The sequence below is a fragment of the Carcharodon carcharias genome, chromosome 1 (genome assembly GCF_017639515.1).
Source record: "Carcharodon carcharias isolate sCarCar2 chromosome 1, sCarCar2.pri, whole genome shotgun sequence".
Lineage (NCBI taxonomy): Eukaryota > Metazoa > Chordata > Chondrichthyes > Lamniformes > Lamnidae > Carcharodon > Carcharodon carcharias.
Genome location: NC_054467.1, coordinates 179,164,958 through 179,191,188, shown reverse-complemented (window position 1 = coordinate 179,191,188; position 26,231 = coordinate 179,164,958). Strand labels below are relative to the sequence as shown.

Below are 26,231 nucleotides of genomic sequence, written 5' to 3'. Positions count from 1 at the left end.
TGCACATCTTCCACTCCGGTCATACTATTTTCCTCAAGGTTGATGGCTACTTGGCAGGTGAAAGGAAACAATGGAGATGACTGGAGATGGGATTGGAGATTTGAAATAAAGTTTATGGTCTGTTAACATTGACAATAAAATTGACACAGTGACAGACTAGCAAACACCCAAGTGATTCCCCTTTGGAAAGTGCAAATTCTTTCTCTTCCTTTTTCTATTAATCCCACATGGTGCTGCCCCTGTAGTTTCAGCAGAGCTAGAGGCAGGCTGCTCATTCCCTACTCCCTCATTCTGATGGCTGAGATACCCATGGAAGGCTAAGAATTATTGGCTATTTGACCTAGCAGAGATTTTCAGACAAAAACACCTGTATCTGATATGAAAAAAAATGTAAGAATATTAGGGTTTAACTATCAAAGGGCCAACATCCTAATGCTCAATAGAGAGTCATAAAGATTCGAAACGTTAACTCTGTCTTCCTCTCCACGGATGCTGTCAGACCTGCTGAGTTTTTCCAGCAATTTTTGTTTTTATTTCACCAAAGCCTGACCTGCATATTTAAAGTAAGGACCCACTGTCTTCCCACTTGCTTCACAATAGCAGATTAATATTGGGATCTCTGTGTAGTAAACAGAGCAGTAAGTTGCTTGTCTGTCTGCCTGCCTGTCTGTTCAGTTAACTTTGCCTGATGTTACCAGAGTACATAAAGCACCCTGGGCATGAAATTCATGATAATCTTTCCAATAACATGAAAATGATAGTGCAAATCAATAAGATTTGTACAAAACTACATGTGCACAGAAAGGATAGGAAATTCTAATTACACTTTCCAAACTGGTTCAAGCAAACATAATATTTAACATGCAAAGCAATTTTTTACAAAATGGAAAAAAAGTCAAACTGAAAGTGTATTTTTATTTCTTTAATTTAAATTTTAGTCCCAGTTTCTGTTTTCCCTCCCTGGAATTGTCAAACAGGAGACCTATTCAGTAGCTATGTGAATCTGAACAAAATTGCATTTAATCTAATACATGCAATAAAACCCTCAAAAATTCTAATAGTCAACTCATACCTGCTTCGTAAAGGAAAGATGAAATGCTTGAAGCGTATGAATACGTATAAGTTTAGATGGTGATTGTGCAGCCAGACCGCGAAAGACATACCTGCTAAGAATGTAGTCATTCCAGCTCAGAGCACCAACCATTGAGCTATGGCTATGCATATTACGTAATTTCTTCTTAGTCTCAACGTCCCACAACTTGAATTAAAAAAAAATGTGAAGAAAATTTATCCAATTTACCATGACCTGACCTTTTGCATGCAAGATATACGATGACAATTATCAATTTTTTCACTTCTCCTCTTATCCCTCTTCTAAAAGGTGTGGCCAATAATTGCAATATGGTTCCATGTATACCAGCAGCATTCTTATATCTCAACAGGTGTCCATTTGTTAAAAACTGTTACATATATACATATAAATATATACGGGTTAGCTGGTATAAGAACAAACTTTACAGGCCTCCAACACAACCTATCCATTAGTAGACCGAACAGAGAAAATCCAAGTTTTGTAAAAATAAATATTTGCACACATGGGGCCAAATCTAATCTGTGAGGCGTCGTTCCCAAAGGCAGAAGTGGAAGTTTGCGCCACCTCCGTTTGCATATCAAGAACCACCAGACACACAATTTAATGTTAATTTTAAAGGGCAGTGGCAGCCACATGGGGCATATGCGATCATCTGCTGGGGGCAGGCAGCAAGTGGCTGATCCCACCAACAGGTGGGTACAGTCCTGGGCAGGCCAAAGACAAGCCCCCAGGGCACGCATGCAAGCTCTGTAGGGTGTGAGCAGGTCAGTGGGGAGGCAAAAGTTGCAGATTTGGAAGGACAAGACTTCATCCCTCTTCACAGCCTCTAACTTTTCCCACCATTCACACCCTCATAATTTATATCATCTGCTGGGACACCCCATCACTCCCCCGACTCGGCAAAATGTCTGAGGCGAAGGAAAGAGCAGTGAACCCCAAGGGTTTAATGATGCCTTCCTGCAGGTTCCCCTGTAGGCTGTCCAAGAACAATGGGAGGTGCTCTTCCCTAGTGATGTCAACAATAGTCCCTTCTGTCTGACCATGGTGGCCCAGATCGAGGTCACAGAGGAGGTGAGCAGCCATGAGGTCCAATCAAGATCCTGTGTCCACTGCCACAAGCGGGTCAATGACCTCCTTTAATCTGCAAGGCTAAATTGCACTGTGGTGTTGCATCAATGGGGCTCTCATGAGTGCATCAAGCAATGTATCTGTGAGAGAAGAGAGAGGCCAGGCAGCTGAATGCCGGTGTTGCCTCAGTACCACATGATGCTTGATGCCAAACCATGCGACAGCCTAGCTTGAGAAAGAGAATGGGCATGATTTACAAGTGACGAGCCAGTAGGTGTCATGTAGATGCATGCAGACAAGGGGGATAGGTCTCACTTGGCGTGCCACTAAATCCCCATTTCGCCCTGAAGGAGAAGCAAACTCACAATGGCAGTCAGGAGGCCAAGACTGGTAAAAAGTGCAAGGTCTCACAATTTTGACCACAGGAACAGGGCAGCCGCATCTCATCAGTATTGGTAAGGCTGGGGTGGCCAGACAGCCTCCACTCTGATGTCAAGACATGGGCACACAGGAGACGCACATGAGAGTGTGATGTGACTGTCGAACCTTAATTTGTTTTTTGCGTTCTCCACTGCAGATCCTTGCAATTCAGAGCTGATGCCATAGGCAACATACGAAACAGACAGCTTCATCTATCAGGATGAAACCCAAGACCCAGAGAATACACCGCCACCTGCCTCTCCAGCACCCTCCGCCAGCACAGTGACACTCAGGCAGGTCGCTTGTATGTTTGGGGGAATATTTTGGCGAGCACATCACAGACAATTCCCAGTAACTGAGGAAGGCTGTGAGAAATGAAATTGTTGCATTCGAAGAAGTTCAGAGAAGGTTCATTCGACTCATTCCTGGGATGAGGGACTTTTCTTATGAAGAAAGGTTGAGCAGGTTGGGCCTATACCATTGGGTTTTAGAAGAATGAGAGGTGATCTTATTGAAGCATATAGGATCCTGAGGGGGCTTGATAAGGTAGATACCAGTAGAATGTTTCCTCTTGTGAGGGAGACTAGAACTTGGGGACACAATTTAAGAGTGAGAAGTCTCCCTTTTAAGATAGAGATGAGAAGAATTTATTTTCCTCTCAGAGCATTGTCAGTGTGGAATTCTCTTCCCCAGAAAGTAGAGGAGGCCGGGTCATTGAATTTATTCAAAGCTGAGCTAGATAGATCTAATAGACAAGGGAGTTAATGGTTATGGGGAGCAGACAGGGAAGGGGAGTTGAGACCCACAACCAGATCAGCCATGTTCTTATTGAACAGCAGAATAGGCTTGAAAGGCTGAATGACTTACTCCTGCTTCTAAATCCTATGTTGTTATGTTTCTGACCAATGCAGAGAGCCAGGCCGCAAGATCACAGGGCTTTGGTACCACCATTCAGTTCTCCTGAGTGCAGGGGTTGATTGACTGCATTCATGTGACCATTAAGCCTCCCTGGAAACAGCCAGCAATATACACCAATTGGAAGGGCTTCTACTCCCATAACTTACAGCTGCTCTGCAACCACACACAACAGATTATGCAGATCTACGCTGTTTCCCAGGAAGCTCCCATGACTCCTATATCTTACGCCACCCTCACCTCACAGAGCTCTTTGAGGCCCCTGCCAAGTTGACCTGAGCAATCATGGAGCAGACATAGGGTTGCTGAAAATGCGCTTTTGCTGCCTTGACTGGTCAGGCAGAGCATTACAGTATAACCCACAGAGCATATCCCTGATTGTTGTAGTATGCCTTGTGAAGACACAGAAGAGCTGCACTCCAACTGAGATGAGGATGATGCTGAGGATTCTGAAGAAGAGGTCATGAATGTTAGGGCACTTTTCTAGGATGAGAGAGCCATAGAGAGACATGCCAGGGATGGCTGAGATAACTTGATTTTAACTTGTTTTACACAAGTGTGAGGCACCTAACTGACCAGCATTCCATCAACTGTGTCCATAGCCTGCTCAGGGTAGACGCCCACCTCTGCAAGCCACCCACTGGAGCAAACTTCAAACCCCTGTCCTCTACCTAGAAGGTGGTAGTCAAGATGAGGTCAAGATGGTCAAGAATCTAAAGAAAAGGTCATGGCTGTTGTTGTGACATCTGTCCAAGTGTGCAGCAGTTGTCCTCAGGAACAGTCTTCACTAGAGATTGTGTATGATAAAGGTCTGCTCACCTTGCCCCTAACATGTGCAAGTTCTGCTCTTGCTCCTGTTCAGGTCCACCCCAACCGCAAGAACTCACCGTCTGCTTTACCTTTGCTGCTACTGACAGTCTATGTCTGTGAACATTCTCCTGCTACCATTTCCTATCCCCTTTTCCTCAGTGTTCAACAAGGACAAGTGCTCACCTATGAACCAAATGAGCCACCTCATCTAGTGCCTACCACTTTTCATCAGTTGTAAATCAGGTGGCACAAGCTTCCCATTTGGCACTGACTCAACCTTGAAAGTATGACTTAATTTCGAAAGTATTCATGGAATGCAAATATATGGAAAATAGGTTCTGGTCATTGGACACTGTGAATCCCGACCCGCCACTGTTATGCTGCTGACTTAATTACAAACATACAAGTTAGGAGCAGGAATAAGCCACTCAGACCCTCAAGCCTGCTCCTCACATTCAATAAGATCATGTCTGTAACCTCCCACTTACCCCAATAACCTTTCACCCCCTTGTTTATCAAGAATATATCTACCTCTGCCTTAAAACCTTTCAAAGACTCTGCTTCCACGCCTTCTGAGGAAGACAGTTCCAAAGACTCACTACCCTCAGAGAAAAAAATTTCTTCCCATCTCTGTCTTAAATGGGCAACACATTATTTTTAAACAGTGACCCCTAGTTCTAGATTCTCCCTCCCACAAGAGGAAACATCCTCTCCACATCCACCCCATCAAGACCCCTTAGGATCTTAAAGGTTTCAATCAAGTCACCTTTTACTCTTCTAAACTCCAGTGGATACAAGCCTAACCTGTCCAACCATTCCTCATAAAACAATCCACCCATTCCTAGTATTAGTTTAGTAAACATTCTCTGAACTGTTTCTAATGCATTTACATTCTTCTTTAATCACCTGTGCTGTACAACTGAAGCATAACCTCTCTACTTTTGTGTTCAATTCCCCTCACAATAAACAATAACACTCGATTAGCTTTCCTAATTACTTGCTGTACCTGCATACCAGCCTTTTGTGATTCATGCACTAGGACACCCAGATCCCTATGAATCTCAGAGCTTCTTTTTTATTCTTCCTGCGAAAATGGACAATTTCACATTTTCCCAAATTATATTCCATTTGCCAGATCTTTGCCCGCTCGCTTAACCTATCTATGTCCACTTGTAGCCTCCTTAAACTAAACCCACAGTCAGGAAGCCAAGGGCGTGATTTTGAGGTTGCCGGGCTGGTGTGGCAGGCAGGGAGCGACTGGGAAACAGGCCGCTGCTCGCAATCAGCCCCCAACCTCGATTTCACACTGGCTGGCCAATTAACAGCCAGCCAGCATGAAACACGCAATGGAAGGCTCAGCGCTGTGGGATGGGGGGGATGGGAGGAGGGCGAGCGCTGAAGTCAGTGTGGGCATGGGGGAGTGCACAATGAAAGCTCCCTGAAGACAGAGAGTTGCCTGAGGGAGCTGAAGAATTTTAAATCCTTAAGTAAAGATTTTAAAATCTTGGAAAAAAATTTCATCCATAAGAATCACTCACCTAAACATGTTGATAGTAAGAGTTCTGCCCAAACATTTTTATTTTTTTAAATTGATATTCAAAACCTCATCCCGCCCTTGGATGTGGTTTTCCCAAAAATCCAAAGTCTGCCTGGCCGATTTGCCTCACCACAAACCGTAACGTTGGACAGGCAGCGAAAAATAATTAATCGATTAATGGCCTTAATGGCCGACTCTTGCACAACTGGAATGTCGCACGAGTGCACGATAATGTTGGGACGCTGACCCGATGTCATTGCGCGCTATTTCACTCTCAGGTATGTCGAGGGCGTGCCCACACGCCGAGCGGAAAATCCTGCCCCAAGATTTTGGCTCCCACCTGATTAAGTCAGCCCACCCACTATGTTTCCTGCTTGTGGTGGCCCATTAAGTTCTGACCATGGAGGCTGAATTTCTGTAAGCCACCAGCTGCACTCCGGTGATGCAAGTTGAAGGGAACAGGCCTGGTTAGGGTGGTCTATCCAGTGCAACCCTGGGGTGGTTGGTATCCACTCAGAATCCATTGAAACTCTGCAAAGGGCCTGGTTTGAGACAGCTTTTATCCATCCCAAAAATGGCTCTTGATGTCAGACGACCAGAGGTTAAACGTGGAGACATCTCCCTCCAGGAATTTCTTCAGCCCTGGCCTCCATACCACTGAGTGGCCTTCACGTCAGAATGAAATAAACAGAGTCGACCTCTCCTGACCGTGCAGAATTAGATATCCATTGCAAAGGTGGTTCTGTTATCATTTATATAGTGGCAACGCTTATTGTTTGCCAAATGATAAGGCAAACAGGCTGCTGCAGTGGTAGAATTGGGGCCCACCTGAAGGTCCAGGTATGGGGCCTAACTTTGAACCCCTCCATAAAAAACCAGCAGTTGTACTTCTATCAGTCCCCTTAGATATTGTACAATTACAATGTTACACATAATCATTCCTGTTAGCGTCTCTAGTTTATTTCTTCAAGCCAGAATTTATTACATGTGACATTAAAGTGTATTAAAATTTTGATTAAAACAATGGTTTCTATTTGGTCAGTCAAATCAAGTGAAAAGATAATAATTAATACCCACTTACCTGCACATCAGCAGCGCTGGTTCCAATTGCAAGACTGTTTCTATCCTTAATCCAGGCAACTGATGAGATGTATCCTGATTTCACACCTATAGCCTCCTGCACCCCCTTCTCTGGGTGCCAAAGATACACAGCATTGGAAAGAGCAATGGCCACCAGATTTCCAGCGCTCCAATCAACCAAGTTAAGATCTAAAAAATATAATGCAGAATGGTGTAACAAAAAAACCTACATTTTATATTGTGCCTTTACCATAGAAAATGTCCCAAGGTGGTGGACCTTAGGGGAGGTGATGGCATAGTGGTATTGCCACTGGACTGGTAATCCAGAGACCCAGGTGAATGCTGTAGGGACTCAGATTCAAATCCCATCATGGTAGATGGTGAAAATTGAATTCATTAAAAGTCTGGTGGTGACCATGAAACTGTTGCTGATTGTTGTAAAAACCTATCTTGTTCACTAATATCCTTTAGAAAAGGAAATTACTGTCCTTATCTGGTCTGGCAAACATGTGACTCCAGACCCACAGCAATGTGGTTGACTCTTTAAATGCCTCTGAACAAGGGGAGGCAATAGGGATGGGCAATAAATGCTAGCCCAGGCAGCAATGCCCACATCCCATGAACGAATAAAAAGAAGTACGCAGAAGCTTGAGGAAAATGGGCACTGAGCCAAAGGAGGGATGACTAAAAGCTTTGTTGCAAGTAAAGTTTAAGGTGGTTCTTAAAGGAGCAGGCCAAGTTTGAGAGGCAGAAGGTTTGAAAGAGAAAATTCCTCGAAAATGGGACCCAGGCAGCAGAAAGTATGGCTGTCTATGATAAGAGGCAAGAATCAAAGGAAGAAAGAATTTATTAGGTGTTGTCAGGTTAAAGAAATTAAATAAATGAGGAGGGATGGGGCCATTGAGGGATTTAAACTCAAGAATCAGAATTCTATATTTAAGGAGATGGAAGTTGGACATAATGCAGTTTTCGATGAATAGGAATGATGGATGAGTGTGACTTGTTTTAGGATAGGATATGTACAGTTCAGAACAAAAACAGAATTACCTGGAAAAACTCAGCAGGTCTGGCAGCATCGGTGGAGAAGAAAAGAGTTGACGTTTCGAGTCCTCATGACCCTTCAACAGAACTAGGTGAATCCAAGGAAGGGGTGAAATATAAGCTGGTTTAAGGTGTGTGTGTGTGTGTGTGTGTGTGTGTGTGTGGGGTGGGTGGGGGGGGTGTTGGGTGGGGGGAGAGAAGTGGAGGGGGGTGGTGCGGCCAAACACTCCTTTCAAGTGAAGCAGCATTTCACTTGCATTTCCCCCAACTTATTCTACTGTATTCGTTGCTCCCAATGTGGTCTCCTCTACATTGGAGAGACCAAACGTAAACTGGGCGACCGCTTTGCAGAACACCTGCGGTCTGTCCGCAAGAATGACCCAAACCTCCCTGTCGCTTGCCATTTTAACACTCCACCCCACTCTCTTGCCCACATGTCTGTCCTTGGCTTGCTGCATTGTTCCAGTGAAGCCCAACGCAAACTGGAGGAACAACACCTCATCTTCCAACTAGGCACTTTACAGCCTTCCGGACTGAATATTGAATTCAACAACTTTAGGTCTTGAACTCCCTCCTCCATCCCCACCCCCTTTCTGTTTCTTCCCCCTTCCTTTTGTTTTTTCCAATAAATTATATAGATTTTTCTTTTCCCACCTATTTCCATTATTTTTAAATATTTTTAAATCTTTTATGCTCCCCCCACCCCCCACTAGAGCTATACCTTGAGTACCTTACCATCCATTCTTAATTAACACATTCATTTAGATAATATCACCAACTTCAACACCTCTGTGTTCTTTTGACCTGTTGTCTGTGACATCTTTTGATGATCTGCTTCTATCACTGCTTGCTTGTCCCTACAACCACACCACCCCCCTCCACTTCTCCCACCACCACCGCCCCCCACCCCCCCCCCCACACACACACACACACACACACACACACACACGCACCTTAAACCAGCTTATATTTCACGCCTTCCTTGGATTCACCTAGTTCTGTTGAAGGGTCATGAGGACACGAAACATCAACTCTTTTCTTCTCCGCCGATGCTGCCAGACCTGCTGAGTTTTTCCAGGTAATTCTGTTTTTGTTTTGGATTTCCAGCATCCGCAGTGTTTTGTTTTTATCTATGTATAGTCCAGTTATGACTAAGAGGTCAGTCAGATGTATTAAGGTCTTATAGACTGCTATATTCTCAGCAACTACTAGGTTCTGAAATTTCACTGGGGTTCTCATGGTATCCCACTGTTACTCCCGCAAATAACAGACGGAACTCCCAGCAAGACAACAGAGACCCAGATTAGCGGGGTTAAGGGTCCCTTCCAGAGTTACAGTGGTAAACTTGGGGAACCCCATTGGAAATTCTGGGCCTCTGTCAGTTAATAAGGGGGATAATTTTCCGGTCAGCGAGCAGGGGCGGGGCCCGCTCACCGAGGCATAAAATGACGCGCATTGACATCGGGCAGGCGTCCCGACCTCACCGCGCATCATTTAGGTTTTCAGTTTGGCGGGCACACAACCGAGTTGGCTGCGAGCCCACCAAACTGTCAAAGGCCCACTAAGACAAAAACAGAATTACCTGGAAAAACTGAGCAGGTCTGGCAGCATCGGCGGAGAAGAAAAGAGTTGACGTTTCGAGTCCTCATGACCCTTCAAAGGAACGGTCCAGTTCTGTTGAAGGGTCATGAGGACTCGAAACGTCAACACTTTTCTTCTCCGCCGATGCTGCCAGACCTGCTCAGTTTTTCCAGGTAATTCTGTTTTTGTTTTGGATTTCCAGCATCCGCAGTTTTTTGTTTTTATAAAGGCTTACTAAGGCCTGTTTAAAACTAACTAAGTCAATGAAATGAGCTGCCCATCCAACCTTAGGGTTGACGGGCAGGTGAAGAGCCCAGGTGGCCAGATGAGGTTTCATGAAGTGTTTATAAATTAAATAAATTTTTTATGTTCCTTGACACGTCCCAGCTCATGTGACACTGTCACACGAGGGAACATGTCTTAAAATATTTTCAATTCTTTATTGAAATTTTTGAACCTTAAACAAGTCTTTCTGAGGCACCTTTGTGCACGCGCGAGAGAGCACAAGCCCGGACTCAGGGAATCCCCTCCCACCCGCACAGGGAGCGCTCAGCGCTTCCGGGCAAGTGTCATGCTGGGTGGGCCTTATTTAGCACCCCCCCCACAAAAAAAATGACAGTGGGCACCTGATCAGGGGCGCTGATCGGATTCATGCTTGCTCCTGTCCACCCCCACACAGCCCAAGGGGGATAATTCAGTCCAAGGTGTCCGTAGTTAAAATAATGCCCATGAAGATCATTAATTAAAACCTGCCTAAATCCAGATCAATTCTTTTCATGGCTGTGTTCAAACATTCCATTAGGTTAATTATAATAAAGTTTAGCACTTATAAATGTCTCTAACAATCTTTTATCTTCAAGAAGGGTCCATGACAGAGAAAAAAAAGGACACACACATTCTCCTGTGGCGGAGGAAATCCCCCGAGGGACACGGGGAGGAATTTAATGTGCCCCCCCACCCCCCTCCCCCATGGTGGGTTTGGCTGCACGAGGGCATTTAATCAGGTGGGAGGGTGGCAGGTGGGGACCCCACCGCCTTCCCGTCTCCACCCCGATTAAGTCCGTGATGGAAAGGCATCATCCCACTTTTAGGGCCTGGAATTAACCCAGGGACATATGGCGGACTCCCCATGCAGGGGACAAGGGGGCAAATATGTGTAAGGTTGTTTGTGAGCTCACAGATTTGTGGGGGGGGGGGGGGGGGGGGTGGGGGGGGTGGGGGGGTCCCTCGTTCAAACACACTTAGTACCTTATCGAGCAACATGGCCGCAGGAAGCGGTGGGGGGGCACTGAAAGCCACTCACCTGCCCATGCTGCTGACTGCCATCTGCCCTCTCTCCCACAACCCCAACCCCGTGACTTCCCTCACATCATCACTCGCCTGTGGCCTGGGACCCAGCAATGATCCTGGGTCTTGGGTAGGTGTAGTACCAGAAGCAGCCACCTTGTGGCTGCCAGCTCTTGGCGGTCGGCGCTTTCACCTCCAGGGTCCTTAATCCTGGAGAAGGACCACAGCTGTCCACCATGGCACTTAACTTGGCAGGCCTTCCCTAGCCCAAGACCCCCATCCCAGCCATTAAATCCAGCTCACAATATGACTGAAAAGCCTCCAGGAGAAACTCTGACATGGTATTTGCTTCCAGATAAATCAAGAGCAACACCAGAAACCCTTCTTTGTATTCACTGACCTGACCAAAGCTTTTGACTCAGTGAACTGCGAGCTCTCTGGATTGTGCTCCAGAGATTTGGATGCCCAAGAGCCTTCATTACAACCCTGCAATTGCTTCATGGTGATACACCACAACTGCCTTGAGTGAGAGATCTGAAACAGATGCCTTCAAAATCTGGACTGAGGTCAACCAAGGCTGTGTGATAGTCCCCATACTATTTACAATCTACCTGACACCTATTCACCTCAAAGATCAACTGCCCTTTGGCAACATTATTAAATACTGTCTAGATGAAAATGAGAGGAATTGGTGGCATCGTGGTACTGTCACTCGACAATAACACTCTGCCACCCGGATTCAAATCCCACCATGGTAGATGGTGGAATTAAAAGTCTGGTGATGCCCATGAAACCATTGCTGATTGTTGGAAAAAACATCTGGTTCACTAATGTCCATTAGGGAAGGAAATATGCCATCCTTGCCTGGTCTGGCCTACATGTGAATCGAGACCCACAGCAGTATAGCTGACTCTTAAATGCACTCTGAACAAGGCCAATTAGGGATGGGCAATAAATGCTGGCCCAGCCAGTGACACTCACATCTCATGAACAGATATTAAAAAAAGAATAATGAGCATCTCAGGACATTTGGAATGTATCCTTTGGTATATATTTGACCACAATTTTCTGTTATCACTTCTAATTCCATTTCTTCAAAGGCTTTCAGAGTGGTCTGTCATTACTTTATCTATGCCTGGAGCTTTTCCTGTACTCCTCAATTTCGAAGTATTTGTTACCTCTGATACCATAGGCCGGGATTTTCTGTGCCCGCCAGCGTCAGGCGTGTTCGGTGGCATGAGCAGATAATATGGCGAGAAGGCCAACAATCCATTTCACGACATCATGAAACCAGCTTGTGATCGTCTTTTCCGCCACCAATGGTGGGCCACGTTCCCCAACACCAGAAATCGGGAGCCTCGCTGTAATACATCAGCATAGCATTAAAAGGCCAGCTCGCCAGACCCATTACCCCCGCTGAATAATCCTCCCAGGTCGGCGAGAAAACACACCGACGTGTTTCACAACAGCATATATAAGGCGTGCACCTGGCGGGCTGCACTTCGCTCGGGACTTCAAGGTTTGTTTGCTTACTTTCATTCGGTCAGCACTCGCAATCATCAGTGCCAGGCTTCACAGACAGCACCACATCACTTTTAGGGGGGCTCATGGGCAGGTCTCCACTTAGCAGATCAGCCACATGTAGGTGGATTTTCAACAGCTGCAGGGTTAGGGCTTGCTTGGGAAGGGGGAGAAGTGGCCTCAGGCAAGAGAAGAGGCTGCAGGATGAGGGCTGTGCTGGGGAAGGAGGGTATCCCAGGGTGTGTGGGGGATACATGTTGATCTGTGCAAGTGGCCTCAAGATGGTGAGGGCTGAGGAGGCAGTGTCCAGAGGAGATGAGGCCAGATAGGAATGTGAGGGCATGTGTGTGACAGTGAAAAATCTGATGCTACATTCTATCCACTCTCTGTAGGCCTCACATACCTGGACAATAAATAAGAAAATAGAGGCCTTCAAAATGTAGATGCTAAGATGTAAGCTAAAAATTCCATATACAGACCATAAGAGCAATGAAGAGGTGCTTGAAATTGTAAGAGCAAAAAGAACTCCAAAAAGTGACATCCAGAAATGAAAATGTCAGTGTTTCAGCCATTTGGTCAAAGTTGAAAAGCTACAGAGCTCTCTTCTAGAGGGCAAAGTGGAGGGCAGCAGAAAGAGGGGTTGACCTAGACACGGTTGGGTGATGGGCATCACAGGGTGGTTGCAGAAGAACTGAAGGGGATGTGTGAGGATGACACAAGATACACGCGTGACATATCATGACAGCAGATATCCAGGCAGGAGTAGCTACAAGCAGTGCAGCAGATAGAAAACTCTTTAACCTCAGCTGACTCTGTGCCAAAACTAAACTGACCACCATAGACGTCCATGATCTGCAGTGTCGTTGCCCACTCTGCACCAAGTTTTCAAGCCACTCCCAACCTCTTCAATTCAGCATACATGTCCTTGAATGTTGCCAAAACAAAACTCATATACCAACCCAAATCTGGTCAGCCAAATATTCCAACCTCTCATATATGTTGAAAGAGAGACTCTGAAATTTGTTGAGCACTTCCCATATCTAGGCAGCCACCATTGATAATAAGATCCAACACTGGATCAGCTGTATTAGCTCAGTCTTCTACAGACTACGGCAGCAAGTATTTGACAACAAAGACATCCAAAAGTCAACTAAGTCTTAGTGTACAGAGCAGTTGTCATCACTACACTCCTGTACTGCAATGAGATTTGGACTGTGTGTCAGCGACACATAAAAAGAGCACTAGAGAAATTTCATCAGCAATGCCTCTGCCACATCCTCTAGATTCAATGGGTCAGCTGTCAAATGCTTGTGTCCTCCTGGAAGCCAGCTCGACAAGCATTCAGGCATAACTCCTTGGCCAGGTCTTATTTTCACAACTTTCAAAGGGCCAACATTCCAGGGGGGACAAAGAAAACTCTGAAGCTATCCTAGAAGTGCAGCAGCATTACCATTAATGAGAGGAGCTTGCAACAATTATTCAAAATGGTGACAATTTGTTCATCAAGCTGTATCATGCTTTGAGTCACAATGTTTTAATGATGAGGCACAGCAGTAGCAGAGAAGGAAAGGAAAGAAAGCAAATCCCGCACTCCGGATGTCACAACCTTGTGAGGCATCCTGCCCCATGTGCCCAAAGATCTTTGGGAGAATCAGCCTGCCCGACGGAAAGTGCTATGCGCTTACTGTGCAGGGAGGGGAGGGATTTCCCAACTGAAGACCCAAGGCAGAAAATTAAAACCCTGAGTAGACGTCATCTTCAAATCGAGAGACAGCCGACAACAAGAGCAATTGGCTTCTTGGGCTAATTAGACTTCCTTCACAAATTTCCAATGGCTCCTTCCATGCCCCATTTTCCCTTCCGCCCTAGGTAAACTGGGTAAAACAACTTTGCAATGAAAACCAAAGTATGAATGACAGTCCAAAATAGGATTTAAATTTTTATCTTCTGGTCAAGAACCAGACATTCTAATGTGACAATACCCAGCCAGTCAACATGTTAATCAAAAAATAAATAAATACACAGCCTGCAGTTTGACAGACAAACACCGAGCAGTTTGAGAGGACACTATAACTAAAATGTCTTATTGGGCAGAATTTTGCCCTTGATGGGTGGGTGGGCCCCACTGGCTCAGCGGCGGGCGGGCAGCCGAACTCCACTGCCGAAACGGGCCCTGCCACCATTTTGAATGGGCGGGGCAGGCCAATTAAGGACTGCCCAGCGGCCTGCCCGACAGGAAGTGCTATGCGCTTACTGTGCAGGGGGGCAGGGATTCCCCAACTGTCAAAGTGCGCACTGCTCCCTGAGGCAAAGTCCTGTCTCAGGGAGATCACTGACAGTTTGATAAACTTAAAAAATAGAAAAATAAAAAAATTATTAACATGTTCCCCTCTTTTGACAATGTCACACGAGATGGGACATGTTAATAAATATGACTAAAACTTTATTAAACTTCTTAAAAACTGACATGAAACCTCATCCTGCCAGTGGATGAGGTTTCATGTATTATCAGAAGCCCGCTGGGGCTCCTGGCCTGCCCGCCAGCCTTAAGGTTGGACGGGCAGGGCCTTTAATTGCCTTAATTATCCTATCAATGGCCTCAGTTGGCCATTGACAGGTCGGCGGGCGGACAGCTGATTTCGCTGTGCCCCCGCCTTCCTGAATATTTAAATGGGGCGGGGAACCCCCGACGTCATCCTGCATCATTTTCGTGTCAGCAAGCAGGACCCGTGCCCAACTCACCGATGGAAAAATTCTGGCCATTGCCTTGGAATGTACGGCAGCCTGTTGCTCTTCCCTCTATGCCTTACAAAATAGATTGGAATACTCTCCATGCTCCAAGACTTCAAGGGTAGTGGAGACTTTGTGGTTGCTGGCAGTGATATCACAGCATAATGGCAGAAAAACCATCCCATCAAGGAGACTAAGTGAATAATTTTGTGATCAGGCAACAACTTCCTGCTTTAATTCTCTCTACAAGGTGAGAAAAGCAGCTGAAGAAATTGTAAACCACTTTTCTGAGCAAAAATTGGGCTTCAAGATCCTGTGGTATCTCCCTGCCCCCAATTACTATCTAACATAAGAAACACAATTAGCCACAAGACATGTCACTTCCAGAAAGGCAGCCTACAGAAATGTCATATACAGAATGCACTTAATGAACCTGTGGCAAGGCCTCCATGGGCAGCAAACGGTTTACCTCTCTGAAATGGTTGAAAGTAAGTTTGCTGAATCCTTTCTCAGATACACAGCTCTGAAAATATTTTTCTAATCTCTTCAAAGCTGATATTTCAGACAAAGTTTGTGCATCAAAACTTGTGACAAAGTTTGTGCATCAACGCTTGTGAATTCAACCACTTCCTGGTTTGACAAGCCATGCAAGTAACCCACCGGGTTTAATTTCTAGAAGATTGAATTAAGTCAGGTGCAGTTCTGGTGGAAATGGCTGAATCAATGAGTTGGCAGCTTTTTGCCATATTATCATGTCATTTACATACATTGGGGGCCAATATTGAATTCTACTGGAATTTTAGAGCAGGTAGAAGATCTCAGGTCTATCATCCAAATTTCAGCAACAATGCCAGAACCACACTCATTTTGCACCAATTAAATATAGAATGTTAGATATAGATTATTTGCTGTTGCAAGGTTCCATGATTATTGATTGCGTTTCAGTACATCATCTCACATTATTCTTGTCTGAGCCTTGGTGATGACTGTTGTAAGAAGATTTGACAGACAGGACATCACAGATAAACTGGGTACCATTCTCACACAATGTTTCCACAAAATTATAGTTTTCTGCAATGGTGGTTGAATAGAAATCAGGCCTTGGCTGGTCTCCACTGATACTGGTACTAAGATTAGCTAACTAAACACAGGCTGAATATACAACCTGTGTCCTTTCCACTGAATTATTTGGGGTTCTAATAAAGGTTATTATTATTTATATATTATTAACTATTCAAATGTGTTTATAATTGCTCATGCCAAACATAAGGACCAGTTAGCTCAGTTGGCTAGAGTGTGGTGGAGAATAACACCAACTGCAAGGGTTCTATCCCCATACTGGTTGAAGTTGTTCTTGGGGCCTATCTCCTCACCCTGCCACCCTGACAATATGGTATAAGCCATGTTAAGCAATCCTTGGTCTATGAGGACATTAGCCAGAGTGAGGCACCAGGCATTCTTCAGGTCATTAGACATACATTTGGTTCTTGACAGTAGCAGAATTTATTTTGAATGTTTTTTTGGAATAGCAGTCATTCCACTTTATTGAATTATCTATTTCGGTGAATCAAAATATTGTGAACCAACATCCCTTAAGAAAAGGGTTTTACTTAGTGAATTATTTTACGATATTGTATTCAAATAACTGCAACAAAATTGAGTAAACCAGACACATTGTAATGCTTCCCTTTTGACACATATTTTGGATCAAATCAGATATTAACTGCTTCCTCCTTGATGATATCTGAACCATTGTGTTGATAAAATTAACTATTTGTAGTCTTGAGTTAGTACAACAATAGTCAGTAGTTAATTTCTGAAAATGTTGATACCTATATGCAAGTTCCTCAATAATATTATTATTGTATTCTCATTAATCTTTCTCAGTTAATATTGCTACTGGACCTGGCACTGTTCACAGTACTTTTCATAACAGCTAAGCTATAGAAGATTTGGTCCACTTTTTCAAGCATCTTTACACTTCCAGAAAGAAATGAACAAATCCCAGAGGGAATAATCTAGTCATATTCAACTTTCAATGAGACTTGGAATATGCAAAATACAACCTTAAAAACAAATGATTCCTAAAACAATAACATTTATTTTAAACACAGAGAGAGCATCTAAAAATGTTTGAGAAATGAGCAAGAATACTTACAGTAATCATCCTTCAGACCTGGAGCATCTAAAACTTTCACAGGGATCAGAGGTATACTTCGTTTGCTTTTTGTACCCTCATGTTTACCATGAAGAAAAGCATCGCCTAGGTTGTTCTCGTATGCTGAGACAAAGAACAGGAATTTCAACATTATTGCAAGGACCTCACCATGCTGGAAGTGCGTGTGTGCATATCACCTTCTTGTCCAGTCACTGGCCTGAAGAATGACCAGTTAGATAGTTAAAGGCAATCGATACCTATTTTAATGGATGATAAACTAACAACTAGAAATTCATCTTGGGTGGAAGCACAAAATGCGCAGTGTCAAATGGGCCACTTGTTATATGTCCCAACCAATATTCAATTCCAGGATATTGGGCAGGTGTACAATAGGTGGCCAATGTGATATCACTCAGTTTACGCTATCGCCCAAGATGAATTTCTACTCTGTATACTCATATCAGCATGGGAAGAATATTGAGTTCAAGATGCACACTGATTCAAAATCAGGATCCTGAGCATATTGTGGCTTTGAAAACCTTGTCACGGGCAATCATTGTGCTTATATGATATCATGCAGTTTGGTAAGACTTGTGAGAATCTAGCCAGAGTAGCAAAACTGAGCAGCCTTTCATTCTGACTGGCCTCACTGGTTGAGAAGTACACATAGAACCCTGCCCTGGCGAATATGGCATTGACCTAATGCTGGAATTGACTCACATGATTGAATATCTATTATCATGACAACATTACTCAGGGAATGTAACAATATATTCGCTTGACCTTTAAACTGAATATCATGGGGGCGGTGTTGAACTGAAAAAACTAAATGTGATTGGTGGTTGGTTAAAAGGGTTGAAGCTGCCAACACATCTGGAAGCTGACAGCTACCTGTCAACTTCCAACTTTAAGTTTAGCATGATTTGCTGCGCTTGCGAAACCACAGCAAGACAAGCGGGTTGGCAGTTATAATGTGTGAAGTGCTTATTAAAAGCAATTTTAAGTCAGGATTTGAACTTTAACACTGGATGTACAGGTTTTCCGGGTTTCGTGGAACTTGCCAGGAAATCAAGGTGAGAGGACAGCATGAGGGAGCTGAACAAGTGATGAGCAGTAAGTCCATGAAATACTGAGAACTCATAACCCCATCCTTGCCTGGGTTGAAGGGCTTTTGCTCACAGGACTTGGTCTGAAAGTGTGCTTGCAGTGCTTTGGAGATCATTTCCAACATTGGAGTCTAGCGCATTTGAGCTACATTTTCCAGCTATCAACCTTCAGTTCAGTATGGGAGTCGCTTCTGCAGCTTTACCTTGGACTTTAGATGTGAATCAAGATGAGCAGCAACAACAGCAGCAGCAGCAGAAACAACAATAATAGTAACAGCAGCTGGCCTTCTCCACAGCTATGTGTTGACAGAACAGAGGCGATGGATGCAGAGCTCCAACTCAAAGGAAGCAATACACCCAGCACAGGGAATACAAGCAAGGAGGATCAGCTTTCTCGATCTGACTGAGCGACAGTGCCTCAGGAGGCCCAGTCTTTCATGGAAAGCTGTTGATGGTATCTGCAACCTCCTGGAACAAGACCTCCTTCCAAGAGGGCGAGATGGACATGCATTGCCAATTCAATGTCTGCCAAGGCCGCCACTTATGCCCATTTTGATATTGGTGGTCTTTTGCTGCAGTGGTCATATTCCCACAGCTGCACGGCGCACGGTTTTGGGTTGGGACCCCAATGTCAGGGTCAAATGGAAGCCCAGAGCCCACACTGCATGGGAAGCAGTTACTCAGCAGTGATTTTCCCTGAATTGGCCAAATAGTGGCAAGAGGGTGTGTTTGCCATCCAATTAAGGACAGCGGGTAGACTCTCGAAGCTGGAGGGCCAATAGGAGGCTCTGCTGCATGGAAGGAGCTGCAGCCTGCCAATGTAATTAAGTCAAAGAAAGTGCACCTCTATCTTGAGAAAGTTTACTATTAAAAAATGGCCAGAGCTGCCGGGCCACCATTGTGGAGGGGGAGATGTGGGGCACCTCCACAGGGGACCTGCAGTCACAGCTGTGGCCAGGTGATCAGGGATGGCATAAAGCCTGCCTGAAGCAGTTGCAAGCGGAGGCCACATCCAGGCAGCTGACCTGTCCCTGATGTTACAGGGATCCCGCAGGCTAGCTGGAAAACTCCAGTCAACCTCTGATAATTGATCTTAATTCGTCATAAACTTACCTTATTTGGCCACCCACTGTTTCTAGGAAAATTGCCCAGGGGCCATATGGTGGCAGCAAATGGCAGGCGGCCAGTGGTGCAAATTTATGCACCTTCCTGCAGGCAAAACTTCTACCCAGGGTGTCACTGTCCCATGTGTGCTGTTAATCCAGGTGCCCTCAGATCATCCTGGAATATTTACCAGTCAGATAGGATTCCATTCCAAATGACCACCAGAAGGTTTTCATGTACATCTGTTCAAGGTCTCCTGGAAGCTGCCACAATTCCTTCAATCTGCTCCAGTAACATCTCTCACGGCTCTTTGCATCTCCAAACAGAGTGAGCCGATGGATATTGGGAGACAAGGGCTACCCCCTGAGGATGTGGCTCATTGCACCTGTGAGGAGCCCTGCTAAAGCTGCACAGGAAAGATGCAACCAGAGCCACTTGGGCCTGAATTCTACCCTCGGGGTGTGCCCGCAGTCAGGTGTAAAACCCACTGCCAGCCAAGTTCGTGCTGTGAACCCAATCTTACACTGGATGGCCGATTAAGGCCCACCCAGCGTGAAACGCGACTGCCAGATGTGTTTTCCATGCGGAGGCGGGCACATGTCAGGCGCCAGGTCCAATGGGGACTCGGTACAGTGTTCAAAAACGGAACGGGCAGCTCCATGAAGGCTGCCAGGTGTTGTGGGGGTGGCTGAGGGAGCTGCGTTCTGGAACCTGTTCATGGCCTCAGCATCTAGAGGTCATGGAAGGCAGGAGGGCAGGGGGTTGGGCACTTTGCACCCCCCCCCCCCGTTTCTCAGATGAGTGCCTGGGAATGCTGGTTGAGGAGGTCAGAGCCAGGTGGCACATCTTAATGCCCAGAGATGGCAAGAAAAGGCCATCCCACCTGGCCAGAAGGCCTGGATAGAGATCACCGCCCAGGTCAGTGGGCATGACGTGGTGTGCCGCACATGGCTTCAGTGCTGCCAAAGCTTCAATGATCGGCTGCGGTCAGCAAGGGGTAAGTTCAGTACTGGCATGGACCTATGCGGAGAACTTTAGTCAGGTGCCCATTTCTCAGAACGTTCAGGGGTCTAAGAGCGTGTGTACCAACTGGCACTGAAGCCTGCCCTGCCAAGGTTGGGATGTCAGCACAACTGGGCTCAGAGAATTACAGGGTGAGATGTGCCACAGTGACACGGCCCACATAAAGACCGGGTGGGAGTGGGGGGGAGAAAACTAGGAAAGGACCCTCAGGGAGATGGAGCAATAACGAGGCTATTTTTCCCTGTCAGGAGAAGAGCAGTCATGCCGCTGCGGAGCACCGCAGAGCGGCTGAGGAGTGGAAAATCTGTGCATCCTCATGAAGAACGAGAGCGATGTACTGGAGCTGGAATGCCACTGGCCAGCTCACTCTTCTGGTCACGGTGAGGAGGGGGTCTCAGATGAAGGTAAGAGTGCAGGTGATAGATGTGGGTGCGGTGGGTGCTGGAAAAATAATGGGCTCCTCTCATCAACTGAACTGTCGTAGCCAGAGAGCCCATTGAAGCTCCAATGCAGCAGGTCTCCACTGTCTCCTCAGCCCGCCTAGCATGCATAGTGACTATGATGATCAAATGCACTGATCTCTTGCCTTCCTACCTTAGATGCGCCATCTGCAGGAGCCGCCGGTGACCCCGAGGACCCCCCATTGAGCTTCAAGGAAGACATCACACCCGCACCAGCATCACACCATCTCTCTAAATCAGGCACCAGCACAGATACTCAAACATCTGTGGGCATTAGCTAGTCGGCTCCACGTGTAATGGACAGCAGTGAGAGCACATTACACTCGCTTGAGGAGTTGGCAAAGGCAGAGAGGAACCAGGGAGCCAATAGTGGGAGCACAGCTGGAGACCAGGACCATTCTGCCTCCGAGGCAGATGGAGTCATCCATCCAGCAGCAATAAACGCTCTCCCAGCCAGCAAAGCCCACATCCCATGAAATGAATTTTTAAAAAACGAAGCTTGATGTCCAGTGGGATGCGCGGGGTGAACTGGTGAAGATCCATGAGGGTCTGCGTGCCATGGTCTCTGTTACGGAGGAGTTCTTGCAGGGAACAAATTCTGCTTTGACCTTAACACTGAGCGCACAGCCTCCTCCATTGAGAAATTGGAGACTCTCATGGAGAGGCAGCTTCAGGAGCAGACTCAGGGGTTCCTGGGGTCACACTCGGACCTGCAAGACCTCACATAGACGGTGACCTCAGGAGCTCACTGGCAGTGTGAGAGATGGATGAGGCACCTAGTCTCCATGCTAGGCCCCCATCCATCAATGGTGAGCAGGGAGGTGCAAACGCATCTCATGCTGGCGCACGAGCTGCCTGTCATCTCTATGGGCTTCCTTCAGGGTGCTCTGCACAATGGCACCAGCTCCTCCGCCCCTCTGCCAGTGGCCACTGCATCTGATGATGCTGCGATGACTGAGGAGTGCCCAGCCTAGGGGCTGGATGCACTCTCCCAGGCAGAGCCTGTTCAGACTCCGGCGGTCAGAGGACGACTGTCATGGTCATCAGAGCCTCCAGGAGAGCAGAGCCAGCAGGCCGCCTCCAACGCCACTGTCAGCGAGAGGGGGGCACCAAGACGCAGCACCCGCAGACATAAGTTGTAGCCACCTTGAGCACAGCAGGGTTGTGTCATGGATGACATGTTTTGCATTAATTATGTTGACTCCTGTGTTATGGATGGACACTTTGTTTATTCTTTGTTCACGTGAAGTACCATAAACATTCATCTGTCTTAAAGCATCCCTGGTGCCTCCATGAGGGTTCCTGTCCTCTGCCTCGAGGTCCTCACCCTACATCTCCCTGGCTCTTCCTCTGAGCCATCACTTGAGTCACCCTCTGTGGCCTGTGGAGCTGCCTCACTTTCCTCAGCCTCCAGTGGGTCCCTCCTTGACAGAGCCAGGTTGTGCAGTGTGCAGCATGCGATGACAATGAGGGAGACACGCTCTGGAGGATGCTGCTGCTGACTGGTCCAGGCACCTGAAATGCATCTTCAACGGATCCACTCCACACTGCCCTTGTGCAGGCATGACTCCTGTTGTATCTCTTCTCAGCCTCGGTTCTTGCATGACAGAGTGGGGTCATCAGCCATCTCTTCAAGGGATAGCCCTTGTCACCCAGAAGCCATCCATCCACTCGTTCTCACTCTGCCTGGCTCACCTCATCTGTCCGGAAGTGGGTGAACATGGAGACATGTCTAAAGATAGCATCAGTCACAACTGTGTGCAGCTGATTGAGAAACGGTGCACAGATCCCCCACTGAGCCCTGAAAAGATCCGGAGGCAGAGAAGCCTGAGAGCCACTGTGACCTTCAAAGCCACTGACATGGGGTGTCCGCCCAAGCAGTTGGAGGTGAAATCCAGACCTATCATGTGACATATTGCTGTCACTGTGTCCTTGAAGAGGCAGAGTCTCCTGCAGCACAGGACCTCGGACATCTGGAGGCAGTTGGAGCGCTGTCTGAACACTCTAGCCATTGGATAGTGGCAACTTTGGCGTGTCCTCCCGCTTTGACCTCCCTGCTCGCCCTGCACCAACTAAGCCCCTCTTAAAGGCCTGTCCCTGGGACGCTGTCCACGCCCATCTGGCCTCCACTCCCTCCTGCCCCTCTCTTCCTCTTCAGAGGAGGTTCCACCAGTGGAATACACTATCCCTATTAGATAGGATGCAGAGGTGCAGAGCCTTGAAAATGAAGGAGCTCTGTGTGCTGCAATACTCAGGGAACATTCCAGGGAGGATGAGGACCTGAGATGCTGAAAGGCAGACTTGAGAATCAAATGAGATGCCAAGGAACTCTGGGAAAAAATCTGTACCCACACAGCAAAGGACTGGCAATGACAGAGAAAGTGCTGCTGCTCCATGTGCCTTTTATCCCTCCCGTGGATGAGGAAATGATAATAATGTGAATTCCGCCCACCTGTTTTGCCTGTGCGACGAGCTAAAAATCACACGGGCAACATAAAATCTTGGTCAATGGGCTTTTTAATGGCCTTAGTTGGCCCTCCAATTGTCAGCAGGCGCTGCTCCGACTCCCATGCACGCGCCCGCCAACCTCAATATCCTCGAGTGCGCAATGACATATTGACACATGCCCGACATCTTTTTGCACAATTTTAGGTGCGTTCAAGTTGGGCGCTTGCCTGACCTTGAAAAATTCAGCCCATGAGCACAAAGGTAACCACTGAAAAGGCCATTTGATTGCTGAAAAAAGATTCAGGTGCCTGGACAAATCTGGAAGCTTCCTTCAGTATCCACCAGCAAGGTGGTGGTTCACTGTGCCTTACACAACACAGCACTGCAGAAAGGACTGGAGCCACAGAAGGAAGTATGTGCGGACCACTCTGCATCTATCAACAAGGGTGAGGAGAAGCCTCATGTGACTGGGATGCCTGCAGCCACTTACCTTGCTGCCAGAGAAACCTGTGACGGGCTCATCAGGCACGGTTCTGATAACCTGAGTATGGGAAACCACATGGCACAACAATGCTGAAACATAGGCTCCCACAATACAAATCCTTCTTAGAGTCAAAAATTCCTCCAACACATTTAGTCCCTTTGCTCAGTCTCCACTCTGGTCACACCATTCTCCTGAAGGTTAATGGATTACGGCTCATGGCACTGCAGCTTGACCTCTCAGTTCATGTAAAATTAAAGACTACACGCTTTAAAGTCTAGATTTTAAATCTTTAAACAATTTCTAATAATTTCTGAAACCTGTGAATGTTTACTCCATAATTTTCTTAGCCCATGTGCATAATATAGGAAGCATAAGTGCTTATACATCTCAATAGGTTATCTCTTTAAATAGTTAAACAACCAGAGAAAATTGACTTTAAAGAAATTGAAGTGGAACATCTTGCTCACTGAAGTTCAATGACCTGATAAAGCTTATCCCTTGTAATCTTCTGCAACTTTGCAGAATAAAAATAATTTACTCAACTCTATCTTGTGGGAAATGGACTGATACAGATAATGAGGTTTCTAATCCTGAGGTCAACAGAGCCACTTGCCTCATGAAGTAGCTATAGCAATTAGAAGAAAAGCCCACAAGACTGAAACAAACCATACCACATAAATTATCTACAGTTTGCAAGAGGAAGTAGTGCATCTTGACCAATAGTCTTGAAGATCATGCACAAGATTATATTGTGGTTATTTTCATTCTGTTGCTACTTTTTTCCATTCCACTCCTCTCCACGACTGTGTACAGCTCCCCCCAACCCCATGCAGCAATTATGACCAAAAGGAGCATGAAGCGCTAATCTAGAAAATTCATAAAAAGCAAAGACTAGCTTTAGCATTACAATATAATACTGAAAAACAACATCAAATAATGATTAAATGTCTATTCTAGGGGAATCGGACCTGTTCCTGGAACAAAGAAAACTATTCCGAAGGAACAACCTTCACCTGCACTAAATGGCACTGAGGGCAACTGAAACAATGGGAGAGGATTTAAAATAATATGGCAGAAAGTGGAACGGTCTAGGTTTGAGAGTAGAGTGGGGGAGAAAGATTAATAAAGTTCGTGGAACAGAAACTATAGTTTTAGTTGAAAACATTATTCAAGGAGAAAAAAAAGGAAAGAGGTTGTGAGGTAGTGGAAGATAAACACATCATTGTTGAATAGGTAAGAGATACAAAAAAAATTATCCAATAAAAATAGGAAAAAGAATATGAGATTAAGGACAGCCAAATGGGAATATAAAATTCCCTATGTTTGAGGAGGGTTCCATTAGATTGAAAAATAGCAAATGTAACTCCTTTATTCAAAAAGAGAAGGAGACAGAAAGCAGGAAACTACAGGCCAGTTAGCTTAACATTTGTTATTAGGAAAATGTTAGAAGCTATTATTAAGGGTGTTATAGCAGGGCACTTTGAAAACTTAAGGCAATCAGGCATAAGGGAAATAAGGATGTCAAGGTATATAGAGGATTGGGTAAGGAAAAAAAGAGACTTATGGCAGATACAGAGGGCTGAAAACAGCAGAAGCCCGAAAGGAGTATAGAAAGTGCACGGTGGTACTTTAAAAAATAATTAGGAGGGCGAAGAGGTGGCATGAAAAATCACTGGTAAGCAAGATAAAGGAAAATCCCAAGGCATTTTATAAATATACTAAGAACAAGAGGATAACCAGGGAAAGAGTAGGGCCCATTAAGGACAAAAGTGGGAATCTATGCGTGGAGCTGGAGAGCATAGGTGAGGTTTTAAATGATTATTTTTCATCTGTGTTCATTATGGAGAAGGATAATATAGGTGTAGAAATCAGGGAGGGGGACTGTGAAATACTTGAACAAATTAGCATTGAAAGGGAGAAGGTATTAGCGGTTTTAGCGGGCTTAAAAGTGGATAAATCCCCAGGCCCTGATGAGATGTATCCCAGGCTGCTATGTGAGGCAAGAGAAGAGATTGCAGGGGCTCTAACACTAATTTTCAAATCCTCTCTGGCCACAGGAGAGGTGCCAGAGGACTGGAGGACAGCAAATGTGGTACCATTAATCAAGAAGGATAGTAGGGATAAACCAGGTAATTTCAGGTCAGTAAGTCTAATATCAGTGGCAGGAAAACTAATGGAAAAATTCTGAGGGACGGGATTAATCTTCACTTGGAGAGACAGGGATTACTCAGGGATAGTCAGCATGGCTTTGTCAGGGGGCGATCATGTCTAACAAATTTGATTGAATTTTTCGAGTAGGTAACTGGTTGTGTGGATGAGGGTGGTGCAGTTGGTGTAGTCTACATGGAATTCAGTTAGGCTTTG

General features: G+C 45.8%; 1 protein-coding gene across 1 annotated transcript in view; it reads right to left on the bottom strand.

Annotated features, from left to right (window-relative positions):
• The window catches only part of LOC121275686 (cell division cycle protein 20 homolog), a 44,470-nt gene extending 33,400 nt beyond the window's left edge, over window positions 1-11,070 (bottom strand). The window contains exons 1-3 of the mRNA XM_041183232.1: window positions 10,926-11,070; window positions 6,925-7,112; window positions 1,164-1,258 (exon numbers count right to left, since the gene is read on the bottom strand). Of these exons, the coding sequence (XP_041039166.1) occupies window positions 1,164-1,258; window positions 6,925-7,112; window positions 10,926-11,070 (428 nt within the window). The remainder of the gene's footprint in view (window positions 1-1,163; window positions 1,259-6,924; window positions 7,113-10,925) is intronic.
• Window positions 11,071-26,231: the final 15,161 nt, after the last annotated feature.